The sequence below is a fragment of the Lissotriton vulgaris genome, chromosome 6 (assembly GCF_964263255.1).
Source record: "Lissotriton vulgaris chromosome 6, aLisVul1.2, whole genome shotgun sequence".
Taxonomy (NCBI): domain Eukaryota; kingdom Metazoa; phylum Chordata; class Amphibia; order Caudata; family Salamandridae; genus Lissotriton; species Lissotriton vulgaris.
This window is the reverse complement of record NC_141694.1, coordinates 1254336589-1254359258: the sequence shown is the minus strand read 5'-3', so window position 1 is coordinate 1254359258 and position 22670 is coordinate 1254336589. Positions and strand designations below refer to the sequence as shown.

At 46.9% G+C, this 22670-nt stretch overlaps 1 protein-coding gene across 1 annotated transcript in view; it reads right to left on the bottom strand.

The window, feature by feature from the left end:
* The window catches only part of LOC147708715 (uncharacterized), a 251516-nt gene that overhangs the window by 208852 nt on the left and 19994 nt on the right, over positions 1 to 22670 (bottom strand). The window contains exons 6-8 of the mRNA XM_086925765.1: positions 21821 to 21896; positions 19319 to 19371; positions 3044 to 3115 (exon numbers count right to left, since the gene is read on the bottom strand). Coding sequence (XP_086781891.1) covers positions 3044 to 3115; positions 19319 to 19371; positions 21821 to 21896 — 201 coding nt within the window. The remainder of the gene's footprint in view (positions 1 to 3043; positions 3116 to 19318; positions 19372 to 21820; positions 21897 to 22670) is intronic.

Here is a 22670-nt window from a genome sequence, read left to right as displayed (position 1 = left end):
GTGTGAAACCTATGGTTTTTTCAGTGAATATATATATATATATATATATATGCACTCCAACTTGCCTCCAAATGCGCGTGCAGCTCAGACAGGTATGTGGACCACAAAATCAAAATCAAAACGCCAGAGCCAGTCTTGGAATATTATCGTGTTTTATTCCATTTCATGATGAAAGGATGCAAGCCTCGTCAAACGCGTTTCAGGCACCGGCTGTGCCCTTGCTCACTGACCTATATATATATATATATATATATATATATATATATATCGTTTTAGAAACTCTTTAGAACAAGGGACGCCACACTCTTTCTGGCTATTTCAAAGAAGTCAATTTTATGATTTATGATTTAATAAATTTTTGATTAGAAAAATGTCCAAACTACTGGTGAAGACCTTGATAAAAGTTAACCTTTCATAAACTACGATGCCCACAATGCTTCATAATGGTAATAGTGGCGACATAGTATAAATATCAAGAAACAAATGTAGGACTTGTTAAACTACCGTGAACAGTGACTGTTCAAGTCCGAAACGCGTAGGAGGGTCTTGAAGAAGCTGGGTCAATAAAATTGACTTCTTTGAAATATCCAGAAAGAGTGCGGCGTCCTTTGTTCTAAAGGCTTGCTAAAATGATTTTTTGCAGGTTCTGCTCCCAAGCCCGCCGCCGGCACCAGCTAACTGTTGCTCCCCCTGAAAGGGACATTTTGCTGTATTCATATACAACAGGTATGAAGAATCAGCAAGGGGGAGTTACCATGCAGGACTACTAATACTGAGTTGTTGAGAAGGGACTATTTTTAGCAAATGACTCTCTGCGGTATGGGGCGCTGAAGAAGACTTAGGGTCGAAATGCATTCGCCAGTACTGCAAATTGCTTCCTAATAAACGTGGTTTATTCCTGGAATCCCCCTCTGGCCTCTGTTTCCTCTACTTGTGGAGGGAAGTTACTGCATATTTTCTGCGCCAACCAGCGACGCAGTCCAGATGGCCCTGCCTCATAAAGTGACTCGGACTCAAGCCGGTGACCGTTCGCTGCTCGCAGCGGATCTACGAACTCAGGGTATTGAGAAGTCCGATGTCCGCCATTTCATCTCCGGAGGCTCCGGTGGCGTGAGGTATTCATACCTCCATCAGGACGCTGTGCCGCATTATGTCTGTCCCTGCTAGATTTGCTCACCTGATTTTGAATGGCAGCGGTGGTCCGAGGGGACCCAGGGAGAGCCATGCAGAGTTTGGAAGTACTCGGAGGTTCCCGCGCCACCCTTCAGCAAAGTCCAGGCACTGTGTCAACACAACTCACAACCTCCACACCACCAACCAGGATGCATCGCATATTGCATACTGGGAGTTGGAGTTCCGGTATTCACCGCGACAGGCAACAGGTGTGAAGAATCATCAAGGGGGAGGTACCATGCAGGACTACTAATACTGAGTTGCTGAGAAGGGACTATTTTTAGCGAATGACTCTCTGCGGTATGGGGCGCTGAAAAATAATAACTTAACTCTGCAATAGTACTAGCCATCACTGATTTTGATGTAACTTTAAGGAAACTAAGTTTTCAGTTGTATACAGCACAAACGTGGAGCGCTTTACCTGAGTACCAGTTACATTACACAAGGACCTATTCATTTGTTGAATCAGAGGATATTGTGCCAACATCAGGCTCGAACCCACTTTCTCAGCTCTAAAGTCGGCAGCTCTAGACTTACGCCACAACCTCACCCACAAGATCAGTAGCATTTTCAATATCATATACAACAAAGTCATAGTTGTTGGTAATTTATCTTATGCAATATACAACCATTGACAATGTCAATAGTCCTGGCTTGTTGTAGGTGTAATGCTACTTGTTGTGTTATATATCTTGATGAATGGACAGGAGCAGCAAAATACCAGTGGGGCAGCACACTATGCTGAGCACAGATTTTTATCTTAAGTTTTTTAAGCCATGCCCTTAATTACGGCAATCACGCCTCTGTGAGAGACCCCCCAGCTTTTTCATCCCACTTAAAGCCCTGTTCACACCTATTCTATTACTTTTTCTGTTTGCGCACGGCACACCTACTGAAAGGAAAAGAGCGTCCTCTCTGTAGTAGAATCATAGGAGGGTTATTATATCTAAGGCACTATGCTTCATTATCTTTTAAACTTTTGATTCATATGCAATTGTAATGTTTTCCAAAAGAACATCTTTAACAGTGCTTCAAATGGTGGTGGTATTATTAGAGATCACAAGTCAATGACAACCCAGGCACATTAGGGTGCACTAGAACGTTTTGCTTGATCTTTCTCAAAATAGACAGCCATTTTGACATTGTAGATAAGGTATCCTTTCACAAGTACATGCACTGTCTCTATCAAGAGGACTGTACGTGTCAATCACAGGCCAAAAGAGAGAACTTTCAATTAATTCTCTGTGACCAATCTAGATCTGAGAAATCCTCTTGAGTGCTTAGGAGCCTGGTTTTCCTAATATACATTCTGTAGATTTATGGAACAAATATCCTCTCTTGATGGTAAAATGGACCTCAGAGTCACCATCACCAATAGCTGCTGTTTGATTAATCTGTTCTATTCTACATCCATTTCGGTGAAGATGTGAGGAATAAGGTGTGGTAGATGAGAGAGGATTTGGAGAGGGATAACTGTACCTTACATCCAAAAATGACGAGAAAAAACAGGAAAAGGTAGTAGTTGGCTAACAAGGAGCAGTGGGAGGCATGGCCTAAGTATGAAGCACGCCTATATGGTTCGGGAAGGATCAATGTGACATCTGCAGGGAATGTGCTAGTAGATAGGAGGATGATCTGGGAAAAAGAATGTTTTTTAAATTTGAATTTGATTTGATAATAAAAAGGCATCAAAGCCATGTTGAGGACGCATGCAAATGATAACTTTGGAAACTAGGGTCTTTTGTTATGAAGCTTAACCCAGGGACTAAGGATGACATTGAGCGTATAGTGGGTCTACTAGCAGAGGACAATCGTGACAGTTTGTTAATTACTCGCATCCCCCATTCACTCACACCCCCTTTCCACTTACCCTTTCAGGTTGGCCACCATAAGGTACAAGACATCTATTTTGGATTTTATCCTGTGCAGATCCCAGCGGCTTCTGTGAGGATACCAAAAGAGGGCATCAGTCAATCATTCAACACTGGCGGATCCAATCGAGGGACCACCATATACCACACTCCCTTCCGGAAGACAGAAAATGTATCTCTAATACTTGTTCTAGAGTCCCGTGGATGCTCTACCTGAGAAGTAAGTTCATCACAGACTATGGATATTCATCACAGTCATTAGGAATGATACATTTAATAGCAATGTTTATTTTTCCAGCCCATCTGAACATAGTTTTGTTAAGGAAGCTAAACGAACAATGATATAGCCTTTAGGTTTGGCTTGCATTTTGAATCCTGACTAAAATATTTTTTAAAAGCCTGCTTTGATATACAATGGATTTATGTGATAAAGAATTCAATGTATCATGAGTTCAGTTGGGGCTGCTGTGCCAAGGTGGAGGAGTGCCACCCCACTGCTTTTAAAAGCAGTGTGACTAAAGGAAAAATAAAATTATAATAACTGAATGTTATTATCATTTTATTTGTTCCAGCTGCTTTGCGAGCGGGTGGTCGGGCCTGCTCTGCTGTCAGAGCATGGCACAGGAGGAGTGGTGGGCACACTGAAGGGTGCATGATGCTTTGGCTGGCATTCTGGGGCTGGTCGAAACTGTCATGCGCACTTTCCATGTTTTACGTCCAGGCTGCATTACAGCCTGGACGGAGAACATTCCCAGGCCACCAGTCCCTGTCTGAGTGCCGAACCACGGCACTCAGACCAATCGCAACTCTGCATTGCAGCATTATGATTGGTCAGGGGAGCCTGGGTGCTTACCAATCACAATGCTGCAATGATGCATTGTCATTGGTCAGGGAAGCCTGGGTGTGCTTCCTGGTTCCTGTTCCAACAGACAGATACGGAGCAGAGACGTGGGATGCGGCGATAAGGTTACTGGTTTTTATTGACTTTTTTTACATTCCCCTTCCTTCTTCCCCCGATCCATGCCGGCTGCCACTGCATGATATAGTGCATGTTTGAGATGTAAAACACTCAACACTGCATAGGAAGCAGAATAATACACTAACAACTATACTCTGAGGTGTAAGAGAAGTACTCTATTGGGTGAAGCCAACATCTACCCTATGTATATTTTGAAGAATTGGTAATAATAGGTACTACAAACAGCCGCAGTTTCAACCCTTCCCTAATAAAAAAGAGCTTGCTCCAAGCAGCCAATTTAAAGTGCTGAAAGCAAATCAAGGGAGATAAACATGTGAGAGTCAAGCAGTTTTACAGATGTGTAAAAATTCAAACAAATGCAGATAAAAATGTCTAAGAAAAATACGGTATCTGAAGAGGGCCAGTAAACAGAGCTTTGTGTTGTCCATCATAAATCAAACCACAACAGAAATGTGGCAGTGGCAACACTTAGGCAGCATTGGGAAACAATGGCCTTGTGCAGTAAGCAGCATGTAACAATGCAGGACCAGTATGAAGAGCCACATCAGAGAATAGGGCTTTGGGGGGCTTCCAGAGCACACTGGACTGGTTAGGCTCCATTGGGCTGGCATTGGGCTCGTTGGGCTTCGGCTGGGCTAGTTTTGGGCTTGGCAACCAGAGCCCAATGGGCTGGTTGGGCTCCATTGGGCTTGCTTTCGGCTTGTTGGCTTGGACTGGGGTAGTTATGGGCTTGGGGGTTTTATAACCGGTCATCTTGTGTCACAAGCCACCATTTTGGTGTTTGTGACACCACAGTCGGTCAGGGAGGACACTGGACAGTTTATCTTTGTCCCGCCCTCCCTCCCTAGGGAACGAATTTCCAGGCTGGTTTTTGCGGGGTTTGTTGTTGGATAGCTCATTACTTTTTGAGCTAGGTAGTTTTCTTGGGAGCAGCTGCATCGGGGGTGGGGGATTTCGTATTGGTGTTGTCGCTGGAACAAGTGCTGGATTGGTGCACTATGTTTCTTTGGGGCGTTTTTCCTAGGTCAGTTGTGGTATAATGATGTATAGTTACAGTTATGAAAGAACATAAGAAGTTTACCTAGTTAGGTAGTTGTAGAAAGGTTAGGAAATTGCAAGTTGTGTTTATAATTGTTGCAAGGGGGGACATGTTTAGGGGAGGGGGTGGAGGGTAAAGTAGGAAGACATTATTTAGTGAGGTTTTGTTTTGTACGGCACAAGCCAAGGGAACTTGTATGTAAGGTGCACCTGTTTCCAATAAAGCAGCCTTTTTCACACCAACAAGCTAGTCTGTGGTCTGTGCTGCCCCCCTTTTTGGCCCAAACAGCATTATTGGAGAGTGGCGAGTGTGAGAAGTATAATGGCTACATCACGTAGGCAATATATGACCCCATGAAGCATGCAGCAGTCATACCTATCAACACCCTGGGCCAGGTAGAACATGTGGTTTTTAAGCCCCCTAAATTGTAAGCTCCCATGAGTGTATGTCTCCTAAATGTCAATCCAATGTAATGTTATGTTACGTTTTGTTATATACTTTACTAAGCAAATAGGCACTACACAAATATGTTAACATTTTAAATACCATGTCATGTTTTTTAAGGGTTGTCATGTAACAGAATCCTACATGTTGGGAATCAAAGGAAAATCAACACTGTAGAACAACCGAGTCTTAAGTTGTTGCAGAAACCTTTGATGAGAGAAAGTTGTTCTAGAAATCTTTTCTAAGTGATGTGAGACGGAATCAAAAAGCAGGGACACCCAACATTGCCTCTTAAATGCAGAAGAGGAGGCGGAACCAAGGCTGAAAAGTCATATAGTCAGGCAGCATTTCCCTTGAGAAACCGTGGGGACAACCCACACACAGCTTTAGCTTTATGAACAACAAATACAAGTTTAACAAGCATTGGCAATGCAAAGAGGTCTGAGCACCATTTTCATTTTTTTTTTTTTCATAACAGTATTTATTAGAAGTTCAAGCAGATCAAGTGTACAGTCCTCCAAGAACAGGAGAACACATCAGCAGGCAAAATACAGTAGAATATACGTATAGCTCAAACTTCTGTCTAGCCCCCACCCGCCCCATTATCCCCCCCCACAACTGTAACATTTCCCACTACCCACCCCTTATCCCGCCCTAACCCGATGCACGTGATCACAATCAGCTGCAGTATACATAAGAAAACACGACTAAGTGTCTTGGAGCTATCCAGGCCCTGAGATCTCAATCAGTGGATAGACCATCTTCTGTTTCAGCGGGAGGTTCCAATGTCAGGTCTCTATAGTCCGCCCACCGCTTCCAGATCTTGTAATGTTTCCGAGGGCAGCCCCTGGCCTCAAACACCGGCAATTCCAGCCCCATGAGGAAGTCCAAGCCCGCCTTCCATGCGCAAAGTGGGGGGGCGCGGTCACTCTTCCAGGCCCTCGCCAGATCCCTCTTGGCTACAACAAGGCCTAATAGAAGGAGATGGCGCTTATAGATGTTCCCACCCACTTGATCTAGGACATGAAGAAGACCCAACCTAGGTGTACGAGGTAGGTCTCATTCCAGCACCTCAGATAGGCAGTCCCACACCCCACCCCAGAACCGGACCAGGCTCACACACGACCACACAGTATGCACCAACGTGCCTCTCTCGGCCCCGCAGCGCAGGCAGTCTGGGGAAGCAATAAGGCCCGCCCTCCACAGTCTCTCTCTGGTGTAATAAGCCCGATGCAAGTATTTATATTGTATGAATCGCAACCTCACTGCTATAGCCGTGCCTCGGGGGGACTCCAGCGCCTCCCGCCAGTCATCCTCATCCAACGGACCAACATCCACCTCCCAAGAGGCCTTCAACGACACCAGGGAAGAGGAGCAGTGAATGATCAGTGTTTGGTAGATTTTTGAGACTTTTTTATCCCCTAGGTCTCCCATGAAAAGCTTAGCTTCCACGGGGCTAAAGTCCGGAAGCTGGTCCAGCTCCACCAGACTCGGCGCCAGAGCATGACGAAGCTGTAGATATTTAAAAAACTGGGTCTTGGGCATGTCAAACTCAGCGCAGAGCGCTTCAAAGGATTTAAGGGTAGTCCCGGTAAGTACATGACCAAGCGACGTGATCCCTATGGACTCCCAGCCTCCAAACCCCTGCAATGAGGCCAGCGCAGGGAGCCGTCCGTTGTTCCACAGCGGAGTTTCGGCCGTCAGTCGTCCCCACCAGCCCATGCGACGCAGCGCCTGCCTCCAAATCAGGAAGACCACTTGCGTCACATGTGGCAGTATCTTCCGCCGCCCTGCCGAATACAAGAGTGTATGGAGCGTGGCATCACCCATCAGAAAATGTTCTAGGGCATACGCTGGATCGTCACGGCCACCGTACCACCACTCATTCAAGACTAACAAGTGAGAGGCTTGGTAGTACGACAAGATATCGGACGTCGCGAGACCACCACAGTACGTGGACAAAAAGCAGGTCCGCAGTGCTACCCTAGAAGCACCCCCAGCCCATAAAAACCGGCCTAGCAAGGAATTTACACGCCGGAACCACTGCGGGTCCACTCTGTACGGATGATTTTGCAGCTGGTAGAGCAGTCTAGGGAGGGCAACCATCTTAAAAATAGCAGATCTGCCATAGATATTAAGAGGCATGCGTGACCACGTTTTGACGTCGGATTGAACCCTGTCCCATACCGGCTGTATGTTACGCTCCCAAGCAATAGCGGCAGATTCCGACAGGAAGACTCCTAGATATTTCAGGCCACCAATCGCCACCTGTAGATCCGCTGCCCAAGGAGACACCTCGCGCCGGCCCCCCAGCATCCAGAGAGTCGATTTGCGCGGGTTGAGGTAGAGTCCCGAGACGTCACCGAAAATGCGTAATATCTCCAAAATACGCGGACCCGAACGATCAAGGTCCGTCAGAAAGAAAAGGACGTCATCTGCATACAGTGCGATCCTATCAGTGAGGCTCGCACTCCATACAAAGCCCCTAAGCTGCGCGTCTATGCGCACCCAGGCAGCCAGCGGCTCCATGACTAGCGCAAAGAGATACGGGGACAGGGGGCACCCTTGCCGGGTCCCCCTAGCAACCGGGAATCTCTCCGAGATGGCTCCCGAGACACGTACCGAGGCCGTGATGCCAGTGTACAACAGTTTGACATATGAGACAAAAACTGGACCCAAGTTGAGGCGCGGTAAGAGAGCAAAGAGGTAAGTCCAGCTGACAGAATCAAACGCTCTGTCAATGTCCGCCAGTAGGAGCGCCGCCCGCTCTTCAGTCGCCCCCATCGCACCCACCGCTACCTGCGCCCGTCTGATGTTGTGCCTTGTCGCTCTGCCCGGCATAAAGCCCGCCTGATCCGGGTGGACCAGATCCGCCACGTATGGGAGAAGACGATTCGCCAACGCCTTAGCCAACAATTTGGCTTCGAAATTAATGAGAGATATCGGGCGATACGACTCGTGTCTGTCAGGGGGCCTGCCCGGTTTCTGGAACACCACAATCTCAGCTTGACGCCAGTCCACCGGCAAGCAACCACACTCCCGAGCTGCCTCCAAAGCCTGCCGATAGCGTGGCCCCAGCTGCAAATGAAATTTTTTGTAAAATTCACTGGGAAAGCCACTTGGTCCGGGCGCCTTACCCGTGTTAAGTTGTCCCAGCGCGTCGCCCAGTTCCTCCGCCGACAGGGGAAGGTCTAGAGCTGCCCTGGCCTCATCTGATACCACCCGGGGGGGAAGGTCAGCTATGAATTTGTCAATTGCCTCCGGTGGGAGACAATCCCGTGAAGCGTATTGTACCTTATAGTAGTCGGCAAAACTCGCCGCAAGCACAGCAGGGTCCGTTATGGCAACCCCTTCCCCGTCCGTCAGGCCCGGCAGAGAGATCGGCTGCAGAGTTTGCTGACACAACCGGTGGAGCATAGTGCATGATTTGTCGCCCCATTGGTACACCCTACTCCGCGTGGCCAGCCAGGCTTGGCGAGCCTCGTCCAGTAGGATCGAAGCATATGTTTGCTGTGCCTGTAGGAGTAGCCTGAGCGCCACATCGCCTGCACCTCCTTTACACTGCCCCTCCAAAGCTCTCACCTGTGCCGTGGCTGCTACAGTGGCCTCCTGACGCTTCCGACGGGCGGCAGCACACCAGGCGATGTCCACCCCACGCAGCGTGGGCTTCATGGCTTCCCAGACCGTCACACTATCCATGCCCTCTGTCGAATTCTCCCTCCAATACTGGGTAATCGCTCCGCGCATGTGTGTCGTATAATCTGCCCGTTGGAGATGCCACGAAGACATCCGCCAACGGAACGGCTGATGCGGTTTACGCAGTGCAATCCGTACTGCAACCGGGGAGTGGTCCGACAGACCCCTAGGTTGAATCACGGCCTGCTTCACCCTATCGAGGAAGGCCCCGGGTACAAACACACAGTCCAAACGGAAGAAAGAGCCATGCACTGCGGACACATACGTGTATTCACGCGACCTGGCATGCAAATGTCGCCATGTATCTACCCAGCCCAACCCATCGATCATCGCTTTCAGACGCGTTGGGGTAGGTGCCACCGCGGCCCCCTGCATTCTCTGCCTGTCCAGACCCACATCCACCACGTCGTTCCAGTCACCCCCTATCACAGCCAGGCATTCCGGGACGTCGGCCCACAATTCAAACAGGCGCTCCGCCAAAGACCATTGCAGGGGAGGGGGAGCATACACACTGCCGAACACCACAGGTTCCACACCAATCATGCCCCTGACAAACACAAACCGACCCTGGGGATCAAGCCAATGGCGTTCATGAGTATAAGACAGTCGTCGGTGAATAAGGACAGCTACCCCTCTCGACCCCCTGGTAAAGCCTGCATGGAACACCTGGGTATAGCCAAATCGTTGTAAACTCAGAACTTTCGTTCCTAACATATGCGTTTCCTGCAACAACATGACATCCGCCGAGTCTCTCTTACCCCAGCGCAGTACCGCTCCCCGTTTAATTTTGTCCAGCATCCCCCTGACATTCCAACTAAGTATTTTCATGGAGCCACTAACAGGCGCCCTCACCGGGGAATCACCCATAGTCTCGGTGGGAGAGCATCTGGAAACCCTCGGACCCAGCCCAAGCACCTTGCATTACAGAAATCACAGCAGCAAAGATCACGTGCATCTCTACCCAACTACCCCGCACCCCCCCCTCCCCGTTCCCCAATACAACATCCCCAACTACCAAACCCCCGCCTATCCCGCCTCCCCCACCCCTATACCTCATGGAACAGTGAAGTACCTGTCGCGGCATGAAGAGCCTCAGGCCCAAAACAGAGCGCCCAAAGCCCCCCGCGCCAATGGATCCCTTCACACTCCCCAACTAACAGTACCTCCCCTTAGGGCCCCCCTCGAACATGAGAGGAGTAGGCCGCCCATGGGTCAGCACCCCGAACCCCATTAAGCACATGTGACCCACCGCTTAAGCGCAGCGGGACAGAACTACAACAGACATTACGCCCTTCCTGTGTCCAGCTATGGCCTAGACCACACCACACCATGCACCCGCCCATCAATCAGTAGTGTTACCCCAATGGCCATCAGCCAAGGCCAGAAACGAAATGTCGCTTAGGAGACAAGAGGGGGGCTCCACGGCTCTCAGGTCCCAGTCCCAGACTGAGCAGTGTCTGACTGTGCACCATCCAGCTGGCCACCCCCGGTTTGGGAGCGTCGCCGTGACCTAGACTTCCTGTGTCTCCTGCTCCTGTTGGATGATTCGCCCCTCTCTTGCGACGACCCACGCGATGCTCCGGAGTTCAGGCCCGGCTGGGCATTCGGTCGGATCCTGACTGTCTCATCTGTCCAGCTAAACACCGCCTCCGGGGTGTCGAAAAAGTGGGTCTTGGAATGAAACACAACCCGCAGACGAGCAGGGTACAACAGTGAATATTGAATTTTCAATCCACGTAACTTGGCTTTCGCATCTTGGAAGGATCGGCGCTGCTGCTGCACCAGCCTGGTATAATCCGGGAAAATCATAATCCTGTGACCCTCGAACGACAAGTCCTCCTTTGCTCTTGCTTCTCGGAGAATAACGTCCCTGTCATGAAAGTTAAGGATCTTGGCGATGACTGGACGTGGTCGCTCTCCGGCCGGCGGTTTCTGCGCCAAGGCCCTATGGGCGCGCTCCACCACAAAGCAGCGTGACAAGACGTCCGGGGGAAGCCAGCTCTCCAACCAGCGTGTCAAGAATACATCCATGGACCCCTTTTCACAATCCTCTGGAAAGCCCACAAAGCGCAGATTATTCCTTCGCGCCCTCCCTTCCGCATCCTCGACACGGAGCGCTAGCCCCTTTTGGATCCTGGCCATGTCCTCCACTTTCTTTTTCAGAGCCACCACATCGTCCTCCACCCCTGTAATCCGAGTTTCGGTTTCGGTGATGCGGGCCACAGCATTGCGGAGATCTTGACGCAGCAGCATGACATCGGCGCCAACCGCCCCAATTTTGGCATCAAGCATGTCTCTGGACTGCGTAATGGCGGCCATCAGGGCCGCATTATCAGGGCCTGTGTTCTGGCCACCGCCGGAGGCCCCGGAGCCTCCACTGGGCCCTGTGAATTTATCAATCGTCCCTTGCTTGGTGGACCCAGTGCCGCCCCCACCTCTCGTCATGGTTAGTGGCAAGGAAAAGGGCCTCACTGCCCCAGCGGTGGGCCCCTCGTCAACAGCAATTCAACAGTATCGTCCACTCGGGGGCCAAGGAGACTCCGTCGGGGCTCAAATGCCGTCCCCAGTGGGCACCCCCAGAACACAGACACCGCAGCTCAGCTCCGGGCAGCAAGCCCCAGCGGGAACGTTCAACAGGATAGTTTCTTCACCAGGTTAGGGCTTCCTGGATCTCAGTCTGGACCTCACCCAGGATCTGCGAGCCAGGACGCGCAGAGGAAGGTCTCAAGAACCGGGGACGTCCAGCCCCGTCGTCTGCCTGGCCACCCCACACCCAACTCGTGTCCCAAAGCAGCAGATGATGCAGGGCAGACACTCGGGTCTTCAGACTGACTAGCCCCGAACACCTCCCGGGTCACAAGTCACAAGTCCCGTCACAGCGTCCCAGCGCCGGTCCAACAGAGGGGAGGAGGAGGGGGGGGGGCCCACTCACAGTTTGTCTCGGGCTATCCGTGGGAGACCTCCACGCACCATCCGGGCAGTAGGCTCGTCCCTCCAGGCACCACCAGCTCCAGCCATCCAAGTCCGACGTGGCGTGCAAATCTCTAGCTCTCCAGCCGCTCCGAGCCCACCTCCCGGTCTAGGAGCCAGGGAGAATACCATCCGGCCGAGGCCCACCAAACTCGAGGCCCCGGCGTCCCCAGGGCCAGGCAAGCTTCAAGGACACTCCAGAGCACCAGTATCCGAGGCAGGCTCCCTCCGTCGTCTCACCGGCCCCAAGCAGTCCCGGGAACAGGCCCGGAGAGGCGCGCCTCAGAGCGCACGGTATGGGCAAAATGCAAGGCCACCGGGCAGTCGGGTGTGGTCCGCGTCCCAGCCCCCCAGGGTCCTCCTGGACGTGGTCAGTGGTCACTGCGCACAGTAGGTGCCACGCCAACCCTAGGAGCCGACCTCTGCGACCCCCAGTCTCTCAGACTCGGTCCGGCCCGGGGTCGCAAAACTCGAGGTCCCGGTCTCCCGGGGTCCGCACAGGCCGCGGTGCCCCCACGCTGTCCCAGGAACACCCCAGGTGTAGCCTCCGACGTTCCAGGTACCCCCAGTGGTCCTCGTGAGCTCCGGCGCCGATGCTGCTGGGTGGGGAATCCCCCGACCGGCCCGACCACTGGCCGTCGGCCCCGGGTCCCGAAAATCGAGGCCCCGGCTCCACTCGTGGACAGTAGGCCGCACCGCGTCGCCGACAATCGCGGGTCACTGGAGCAGCTGATTCAAGCGGGGCGGCACACCGGATAGGTCTCGGTGCCACCCGGAACACTCCCAGTACAGGTAGGGCAGTTTGCAGGGCTCGGGGGCCAGGATAATGATCGGATAACGTGTGGGCCGGCGGGAGCTCCTCTAAGCTGCGACCGCCATCTTCGCCCTCCAAGCCACGCCCCCATTTTTTTTTTTTAATTTTTTTTATTCATCATCATCAAGATTACAATTACATTTTCATTATGTATTTCACAGGGATAAGAAAATCAAATAACATTCATTATTAACTTAATTCTTTTAAAAAGTTTGTAGATTCGTGCTTGCATTTAACAAATTCTATCCATAATAGATCTTACAAATTCAATTTAGTACCTAAAACAAATTATTAGTTATCTTGCTATATGCTTATAACTCCCCCAGCTTTTGCTTCCATGTTATTATTGGAGCCCATATTCGCCTCGCAACCTCCCTTCTTACCCTTCCCTTTTTTTCGTATAGAGATGTTCCAAGGTAAAGATTGCCAGCAACCTAGAAACCCATTGATGTACAGTCGGTGGACTAGAATCTTTCCATAGCGATGCTATACATAGTCTGCTTAATACCATGGCTATATACAAAAACTCATAATGGGGAACAACCATGCCATCCTTAGCAACTCTTAAGATCATAACTTCGTTTGACAATGTTATATTCATTCCCAGTGTTTTCTGAAAGAATTGTTCCATATCCTGTTTATAGCTATCTAACCTGGGACATGAAGCAAACATGTGAATCGTATCAGCTTGGGTAGAGTGACATCTTGGACAAATAATCCCACTTGTTCCGCCCCACTGTGCCACCCTATGGGGAGTATAATACAATTCATACAATGTTTTATATTGCTGTGTTTGCAAATTTGTTGTACTCAGCACCTTATTTGACATTATTAGAGACTTCTCGGCCTCATTCCCAGTCAGCCCTAATTTAGTTCCCAATTTCTCAAACATTTTTTAGAGTCATCCTTCTTAAATTTACATATTTCGACATACAACTGCGATATAGAGCAACCTGACTCCTTTCTCAAGTCTTCCATCAAATCTACTTTTTGCATGTCAGCCTCTCCAGCCCCTCTTTCTTGATAGGACTGACCTGACTTGTAAATATTTATAAAAATCTCTTCGCCTTAAATTATAAAGCCTTTGCGCATTTTCATACGTGATAATTGCCCCTGTCCGACCTACAAGGTCTCCTAAAGTTTTTACCCCTTGCCTGTCCCAATCTTTCATTATGGAATCGTGGAAGATTCCTGGAAACAATGGATTCCCATATAGTGGTGTATAATAGTTTATTCTGCCCAGTTTTAGCTTCTTTTTAAGGATAGACCATATTGTTATGGCAGCCCCCAGGGTCTTAAACCGTACCTTCTTGTAGTAACTTTTCTCATCATATTTGAGAAGCCAGCTGTCCAAATCCGTGACCAGAAGCTCATATACATCCGGAATCATATCCCTCCCTCTCCATTTGTCCGTAATATCTCCCCCCAGCATCCCTCTTATAAATTGTAAAACTGATGCCCAATAATAGGTTTTGAAGTCTGGGAGTGTCAACCCGCCACGTTCTCGGGGCAACGACAAAAATTTCTGGCTACGTCGCGTTCTTCCTCCTGCCCATATAAACCTGTTTGTTACCCCTTCTAGCTCTCTGAACCATTTATTGTCGAATAGTAGGGGAATGGACCTAAAAAGATATAGCACTTTAGGACATTTTTATCAGTTTGCATCGGCCAATTGTAGTCAAATGCAGGTTATTTAATCGGTTAAAGTCAGTTTTAGCCTTGCGTATTATAGGTTCTAAATTCTTCTCTACTATGGTTGTGATATCGGAGGAGATTGAAACCCCTAAATATATCGCAGTCTCAGTGACTCTTTGATCTGCCAACGTTACTTTGTTATTTATTACAACTTGCGTTTTATCTGCGTTTAGCTTATATCCTGATAATCTTCCATATATAGCTGCCTCTGTTTCTATTGCCCGTAATGCAGTTTCAGGATCGCAAGAGGTAACCGCCAAATCGTCCGCGTACCCCAGAATTTTTGTTTCGTGTCCATTCAAGACTATTGGCCGTATGTCTATGTTCTGTTCTATTTTCCTAATAAATGCATCTATATATAGGGCGAAGAGAAGTGGAGAGCAGGGACATCCTTGTCTAGTTCCCTGTCCAATCATTATCTCTTTACTCCATTCGCCCATAATTCTAAGTTTAATTCTTGGATTGACATATAAAGCCCTGATAGCCTTTATAAAGCCACTCCCAAGATTTACCTTCTCTAATACTGCCCATAGGAACCCCCACGAGACCCTATCAAATGCTTTCTCTGCATCTAATAATATTAATGACATAGGATCTCGTGAGGCTGTCGTTCCATCAAACGGGGTGAGCACCATTTTCAGTTATAACCAGACCTATTGAGTTAGACTGGTGGCCTTTCACCTGTACACTGACATAAAGAAAATGGGAATGAAATGCATGTACTGTTATATAGTTCAAACATAGTTAACAACTTTGAAAAGTTGTATTGAGATCACAGTAGTTTTAGGATTTGTCTCATCTTAAAAATACATCAAGATTCCCTGAGTTTATTTATCGAGGCCATAGTTTTTTGCCTGAGCTCTTATCAAGCAAGAGCTTACTCTACTCTGCAGTAGAGATAGAACTCTGCAACTCCTAGATTTCCCACAGTATTCCAGAGAGCTGTGTGCTGAAAAGTCATGCAAGTAACGATCAGAAGTACATGAACACCCTCAGGATATTTTTGTGCGTCACAACAAAGGTTTTTATGAGACCATAGTGATTATTTTTGTCAATTATAAACTGTAGCTGCTCACTAAAATGGCTAAATACCACAAACTTAATTGGTGATAAAAAGTAAAGATTTTATGATGATGATGAATTGGTGATAACTCAGTGTACTGGAGTAATTGTGTCAATGTACGACATTGTTCCACAGAAATAATGCACATCTAAACACAAATCCAGGAGAAATATTTTATCAAGAATGCTGTGCCAGGAGAGATGAGTGACCACCAGGGACACAGAATACCAAAGAGGGATTTCCCTGCATGTTGCGTGGGAATGTAAACCTATTTTTCAATAAGACACTTAGGAGCATATGTACAAGCCCTATAGTCACCAGAGCGTCACTTTTGTGGACGCTACAGTGGCCTAACTTCATTTTCATATTTATAAGGTTGCGCTGAGCCACTCAACGTGGCTTAACGCCATCCTGTAAATATGCCCCTTTCCGCCACAGTGATCTGCTGGCAAACAATTCAAAGAGAACAAGAGACTCAGGGCATATTTACAACAGAATGGAGAAGCATGTTATATTGCTAAAGCCACGCTTCTCCATTCTGAAAACACAGGGATATGCCGTATGTACAAGAATGTGGTGCACCCCTGCGTTTCTCCTAGTGCTGGTGCTGAGTTCAGCTGCCTAGCGCCAATGCACGCACCCTTGTACCATAGTGCATAATGAATGTTAATGATTGTTATGTGCAGGAAGGGAGGCCTTCCTGCAGATAAACACTCATTCATGGGGTTTTGAAACTTCTATGTGTGCTGCTTAATGCAGCAAACATAGAAGTTGCAAAAAGTCTTTTTTTTCAATGATTAAATATGTGCAGGAAGGCTCGCCTTCCTGCACATACACAATCAATTGCATTTTGCTGTTTCTATGTGTGCTGCACAAGGCAGCACATATGGAAACAGCAAAGACGAGGAGAAATAAAGCATTTCTCCACATTGCGCAAGGGTAAGACCAGGTTTTCCCTGGTCTTAATTCTGGCGCTGCCTCTTATTTATATGAAAAACAACAATCCCAGGCAATATGTGACAAAAGCAATGTGAAGAGAAAGTTCAAGAAAAAATTATTAAAAAATCATACATTTTAATTATTTCAGCAAATGATGTTGACATTTAAAAACAGCAGTCGATGATTTTCATTAAAAAATGTTAAATTCATTGCAAAATCAACAATTTGGTACAAATAACCATGGTTTCTTCGACGCGCATTTCGACACTGGAGGTGTCTTTGTCAGGAAATAACCATCAAGCACAAAAATTTCCAAAATCCAAGGCAGTAGAGCAACCTACGGTTCTTGAGATTATTGTCGCTCAAGCATATAGCTTTAGAGCAAAAATGTTGTTGTGGGGTGTAATGCTTCAGAAATGTGGTTGAATATTTAAAAGGGGCAATCGTTGTTTGGAGAGACCTATCCGTGTCGCTTACAAACGAACACTGAGTGTGTGTTCATTAGTTACGAAAACGAGCACTACCCTATTTCTCACCCATACCTCTATCAATAGCTTTAATCTACATATACTTACCTCCTTTATGCATCTATATACTTTCAATGTACTTATGGATCTATATATTTATCACTTTCCTCTAATTTAGCATTTCCAATGCACTACCCTATTTCTCAGCCTACACTTCTCTCAATATATCTTCTAGCCCAACTTTCTGACTCATCTCAAACTTCTTTCTACTACTCTTTCCAATGCACTACCTTATCTCTCACCCTATAAATCTATCAATATATCCTCTACATCCACTCTCTCATTTATCCCAAACCCCATATACCACTACTATGATCCCCAAAATAACCCTTTCTAGACTCTCTCCTACTCTACCCCTCCTTGCATCATCTGACACCTCTTTTACTATACCGATCCCCCAAAACAAACCTTTCTAAACTCTTCCCTCTGACTCTTCCCCTCCAAAAGCCCTTTTTACTCATCCAAAAGCCTCCTCCTACTGCTATGACCAAAAACAAAAGAAGAAGAAAAAAACCTTCACTCTTCTATCTCTCCGCTATCCTGTTCAATCAAAATAACAGACTAACATGTTCGCTGCTCAAATTTCATAACCACTATACTAATTTACCACTAATCCTTTATGGGTTCTAGAATAGTGTGCTACTCTGCAATAAAGCGTATCAACACCCCATCAGGGTTACAAGTGCTATAAAAATGCAAACCTTTTCCCCTTTTTAACCCCTCCCCAACCCTTCTCAATCCAAATAACTGACTAACATATCCACCACTCAAATTAATTTCCTGTTTCACCATACTAACTTTCAACACTAATCCTTATGGGTTCCAGAGTAGCATGCCACTTGTCAAAAAAGTGCTTCAAAACCGCATCAGGGGTAACAGGTGCTATATGAATGCAAACCTTTCTTCCCCTTCTATCGCTCAGCTATCCTTCACACAGCAAATAACTGAGTAATATCCACCACTCAAATTACTTTCATATTTCACAATACTAATTCACCACTAATCCTTTATGGGTTTCAGGAGTAGCATGCTTCAACACCCCATCAGGAGTAACAAGCGCTATATAAATATAAACCCCTTTTTCCTCTTCTATCCTTCTGCTATTCTTCCGAAAACAAATAACTGCTTAACCTATCCACCACTTAAAATTTACTTGCATGTTTCACGATACTAATTCAACACTAATCCTCTATGGGTCCCGGAGTAGCGTGCTACTCGTCGAAAAAGTGCTTTGACGCCTCATCAAGGTAGTAAGCGCTATACAAATGCAATTACAATACAATGCAATAGGCACATGGCCAAGTTGAAACGTTGGCAATGCATTAAATAGGCGCTTGCTTCTGCACTGAAACATCACAGTCTTGTATGGAGGGGCCTTAGGTTCCCTAAGGCAGCCCCTCCTGAAAAGAGGGCTCTCAAAAGCCATATAATAAAGTCAGAATAAAAAAGCCAAACTCTGAACACTGCAAGTGTTTGCAGTTTAAAAAAATTACTGAGCAAAGCAATTGACACTTTACCCCTCAATCAACCACTCACAAGATCTCGCGCAGCTTTATGCACTCCATAATGATGGCAGCAGTAAAAGAGCAAAACAAAAGAGTTTTTTTTAAAACACTCTCCAAAACAATTTCGAACAGCAGGAAATATAAACAAACACAAAATGCATTGGACTGACAAACATTTCATCAGGCCAATACTTAAAGGAAGCTCTCCCACACAGGCAAAGGGCTGTCCCAGAATCCCTCTTTAGTTGCCATATGGTGTGTTGACACTGTTACTCCTTTCAGCTTTCATCCATGTATCAGTTGGTATCCCAAACACAAAGAAACCTGCCTTGTAATACCTGCATGGTCAAGAGAGTACTCATAAAAGCATTTCACACTCACGCTCTCGAGCTTTTTCCATAACATTAATGCACCATAGAAACTCTAGCAAACTATTCAGTTTGTCTCTCTACATAACCCTTGTGCTAACCGGGAAATTGGCACTCTAAATAAAACAAATTAGGCATCTTAGATCCTGATAAGCATGTTGTAAACTGCTGTCCCTTTCCCTAAAGGTTAACATGTGGCACAGGCTCTCTGGAGACACAGCCTTATGCTACTTACCTCAATACCAGACGCTTGAGCTCCTGCATCCAGTAGTTCACTTTGAGTTGTCTCTAGAGAGAGGCAAAAATATTTAAAATGAGCAATTACTTTTCTAACCAGATGGTAGGCCCTTGATCTATCAGATTGTTTTATTGAATTATTGTCTTTGGTTTCAGATCATCACCAATTATAGGGTTTAATGTAAAACAATCTATGAACAATAAATGGAAATGTTTCCCACCTGTTCACAATAACTCTAATATTCATACTATGTAAATGTCTTCTGTGTTTACTATAAGACACAGTAGCTCGTGGGACCTGGATTAGCAGTGCAACAAGATGAGTGTCATAAAGATGCGGCATGCATCCAGAGAAGTGTCTTCTCCCTATTGCTCCCTAGTCTTTTTAACCCCTTCCATGCTGATGACGGCTGGGAGCCGTCATGCACACAGTGCTCGTGTGCTGATGACGGCTCCCAGCCGTCATGACCACGCCCGCGATCCGAATGTGCCGCATAGGAGCGGAATTCTGGCCGCGGGCAAGGGGTTAAAGAGATCACCGCCTAATTCACTGTCGGAATATTACAAAGAGCATATTTGCTGGCCAAACAAACCTAGAGGTAGAGATCAGTAGCATGATAAGAAACCCTCAAAAAGAAAAGAGGAGGGCCAGAATACTCACCAACAGGGGTTGGAAACACAAGGGCAGCGAGTGCTGATCAAGCCAAGAGGCTGCATCGGAAATCAGTTTGTAAACCAGAAGCCATCCTTTCAGGAACATCACCAGCGAGGGCAGATCCATACATAGCAAGATTTCTTTCAGTTCTCAAAGTCGAGAACCTAAGGTACATTCTAGAGACAACCTCTTGCTAGGACAATTGGACCTAGACCTACAGAAATGTTTTAGCAACTGTTTGAACTGAAAAACATCCTGTTAGTCAGTTTTCTGGTATTCAAATCTAGATCATTTCCTGCTTGGTAGTCTATGCCTATTCTATGGTTCCAAAAGTTTCAAAAACATTGGACACTCCATCTGGAAAAAATAATTCAATCATGATGAAGCCGTGCGCAATAATAAATCATATTAACATAACATAGCCTAAGCCTATTGCTTGATGTTCACAAATATATTGCCAAGATGCAAAACATGAGTATTGAGGCCTGTAACCAGGATGCTCGTTGGCAGGGTAAAATCTACGTTTAAACTGAGGTGCAGGTAAATAGGAATCCAAAGACTGGGTCGACGAGGCTAGAGGTGAAGAATAAAGTTTGTAAATTTAGGCTTCCCAGATCTATTCCAGACTGCCAACAAAAATCAGATTTTGGTCTCTAAATGCAGGCTGATAAACCATAGCAGTCCAAAGCCCTCCCTTGTCATAAGTTTTTGAGAATATGTTCACCATCATCACATTTGACAAAGTACTACAAATAAAGATTTACTTTTTGTATTGCACTGAATTTTGGCAATCACTTTCCTGTTTAGCATCAAAACTACTTTTGATGGAAATCATACTTGTTAAAAAATACAACAGATAAAGTAAAGAGTAAGGCAGTGAAGGTAATAGCAGAGAATGTATGGGCACGTGCATGAGAAGAGGAGACATGAACAAAGGAGGTGTCTATAAACAGCCTCTGTGGGAGGGATTGTGTAGGAACATGGGCAGTTTGCAGGCAAGAGGAAAGAATGGATGAGAAAAAAGAAAGATGTATGGCCACAGGGTGTGAGGAGGTGATTAATGTTTACTGATGAGGCATGGCAGAGGAAACCGAGACAGAAAATAACTACAGCAGCGTGAGTAGACGATGCATCGACAGAGAAAACATTTAAATGGTTCTGAGGAAAGTTATGAGTAACAGAATGAGCCTGGAGACAAGAGCAAAGGTTATGTTCAGAGGATCCATGGACAGTGGAGATGCACTCATGTGATTTATCAGCAAGGCAGGGATAGAAACTGGCAATAGCAGTGGTAAGGGCATGGGTGGAACTAGCAATGCACAAGCAGAAGCAGCATTGGCAAAGGAGGCAATATAGAGATATGTGAGGAGGGCACAGCCAGAAGCAAAGGTGAATAGTACAAGACAATAACCAATGAACAAGTTCGCTCTTTCAATTACAGTTACATTTTTAGACTAAAAAATGTTTTTGTACTTGTATAGCGCACAGCTACCCGCAGTGGGTTTCCCGGCGCTTGCTTAGGGAACCCGTCCTGGTATTCCCCTGCGAGATAACCCATTACTGGCCATCCCCAAGGTGAAATCCAGGCATCCCGCTGCGAGGGGCCGTTGTGGAGATTAAGCAAGCTATTGCCCAGAGTTACAGAGTGGGACTCCATGATTGGAATAGGCACCAAGGCGAGAATTGTCAGGTCCGGGGAAATTTGAGCCCAAGACCCACTGAGGCGGGGAATTGAACCCTGGTCCGGGCCAGACCTCTGCATCAAGGTCTGCCGCTCCAACCACTTGAGCCACACTTCTCCACAAAAAAAAATGGGGTTTGAGGATTTACCAATCCTGTACTCACCAAGCAGGAGGAGTAGCTCATTTGCTGTCTGTTTAGCTGCTTGCCCTTTGTGAGACAGAGGTTCCTGGGCAGAGAGCTGCCAAAGAAAAGAAGACCATATTTAGTGAGGGGGCGATTATCATTTGTGATTTCACATACTGTAATCGGCAGAACAAGAGGATCTCTGATACTGTGGATAAAAGAGCTGTGTGTAGTTAAGATCTTCCTCACAATCCCAGCTCTCTTTCAGGAGCCGAAATGCGTATTTATTATCCCAAATATTTTGGTAACTCTGGGTCCAAGTTGTTATTCTCATTCTAGGGAAAACTCAGGATAGCCAGCATTTGAAGCGGGATAACATTCAAGAATTATAGATTCCAGGACCCGGTGTCCTCAAACCAATTTTCAGCCAGCTCATAATGAGGCCACAGTGGAAAATAGAAGGCAGCTGAGGGGCTGATGCTTAAACAAATGAGAAACCCAATCATTACGTTGGGCGATCAAAGGGTTTGAGATATCAAAAACACTACCCCTGAGCATTTTGGTGAAAATACATCTGTGAGTGTGATGTGTGTGTGCCACTGTTTTTTAAAAGCTGATCTCAGGCAATAGCGGTACAAAAGGGAGTGGTGATGGACGGAGCATCTGAATCAATCAAACACTCACACCCAGTCAAAAGATCTGGCTTTAATCCATCACCGTTCTTTAGCCCACTCTGCCACCCCAGTTCAGACATGGCCATATGCAAATCAGTCTGACCCTGTGCCTCATGCGAACAGTCCAGCCCGAACTGCCAAGCCATGCCTTCCTTGGACCGGAAACAAGCTTCCGAGGACCGGTTTCTGGCATTTCAGCCGTCTTCAGCCTGGCT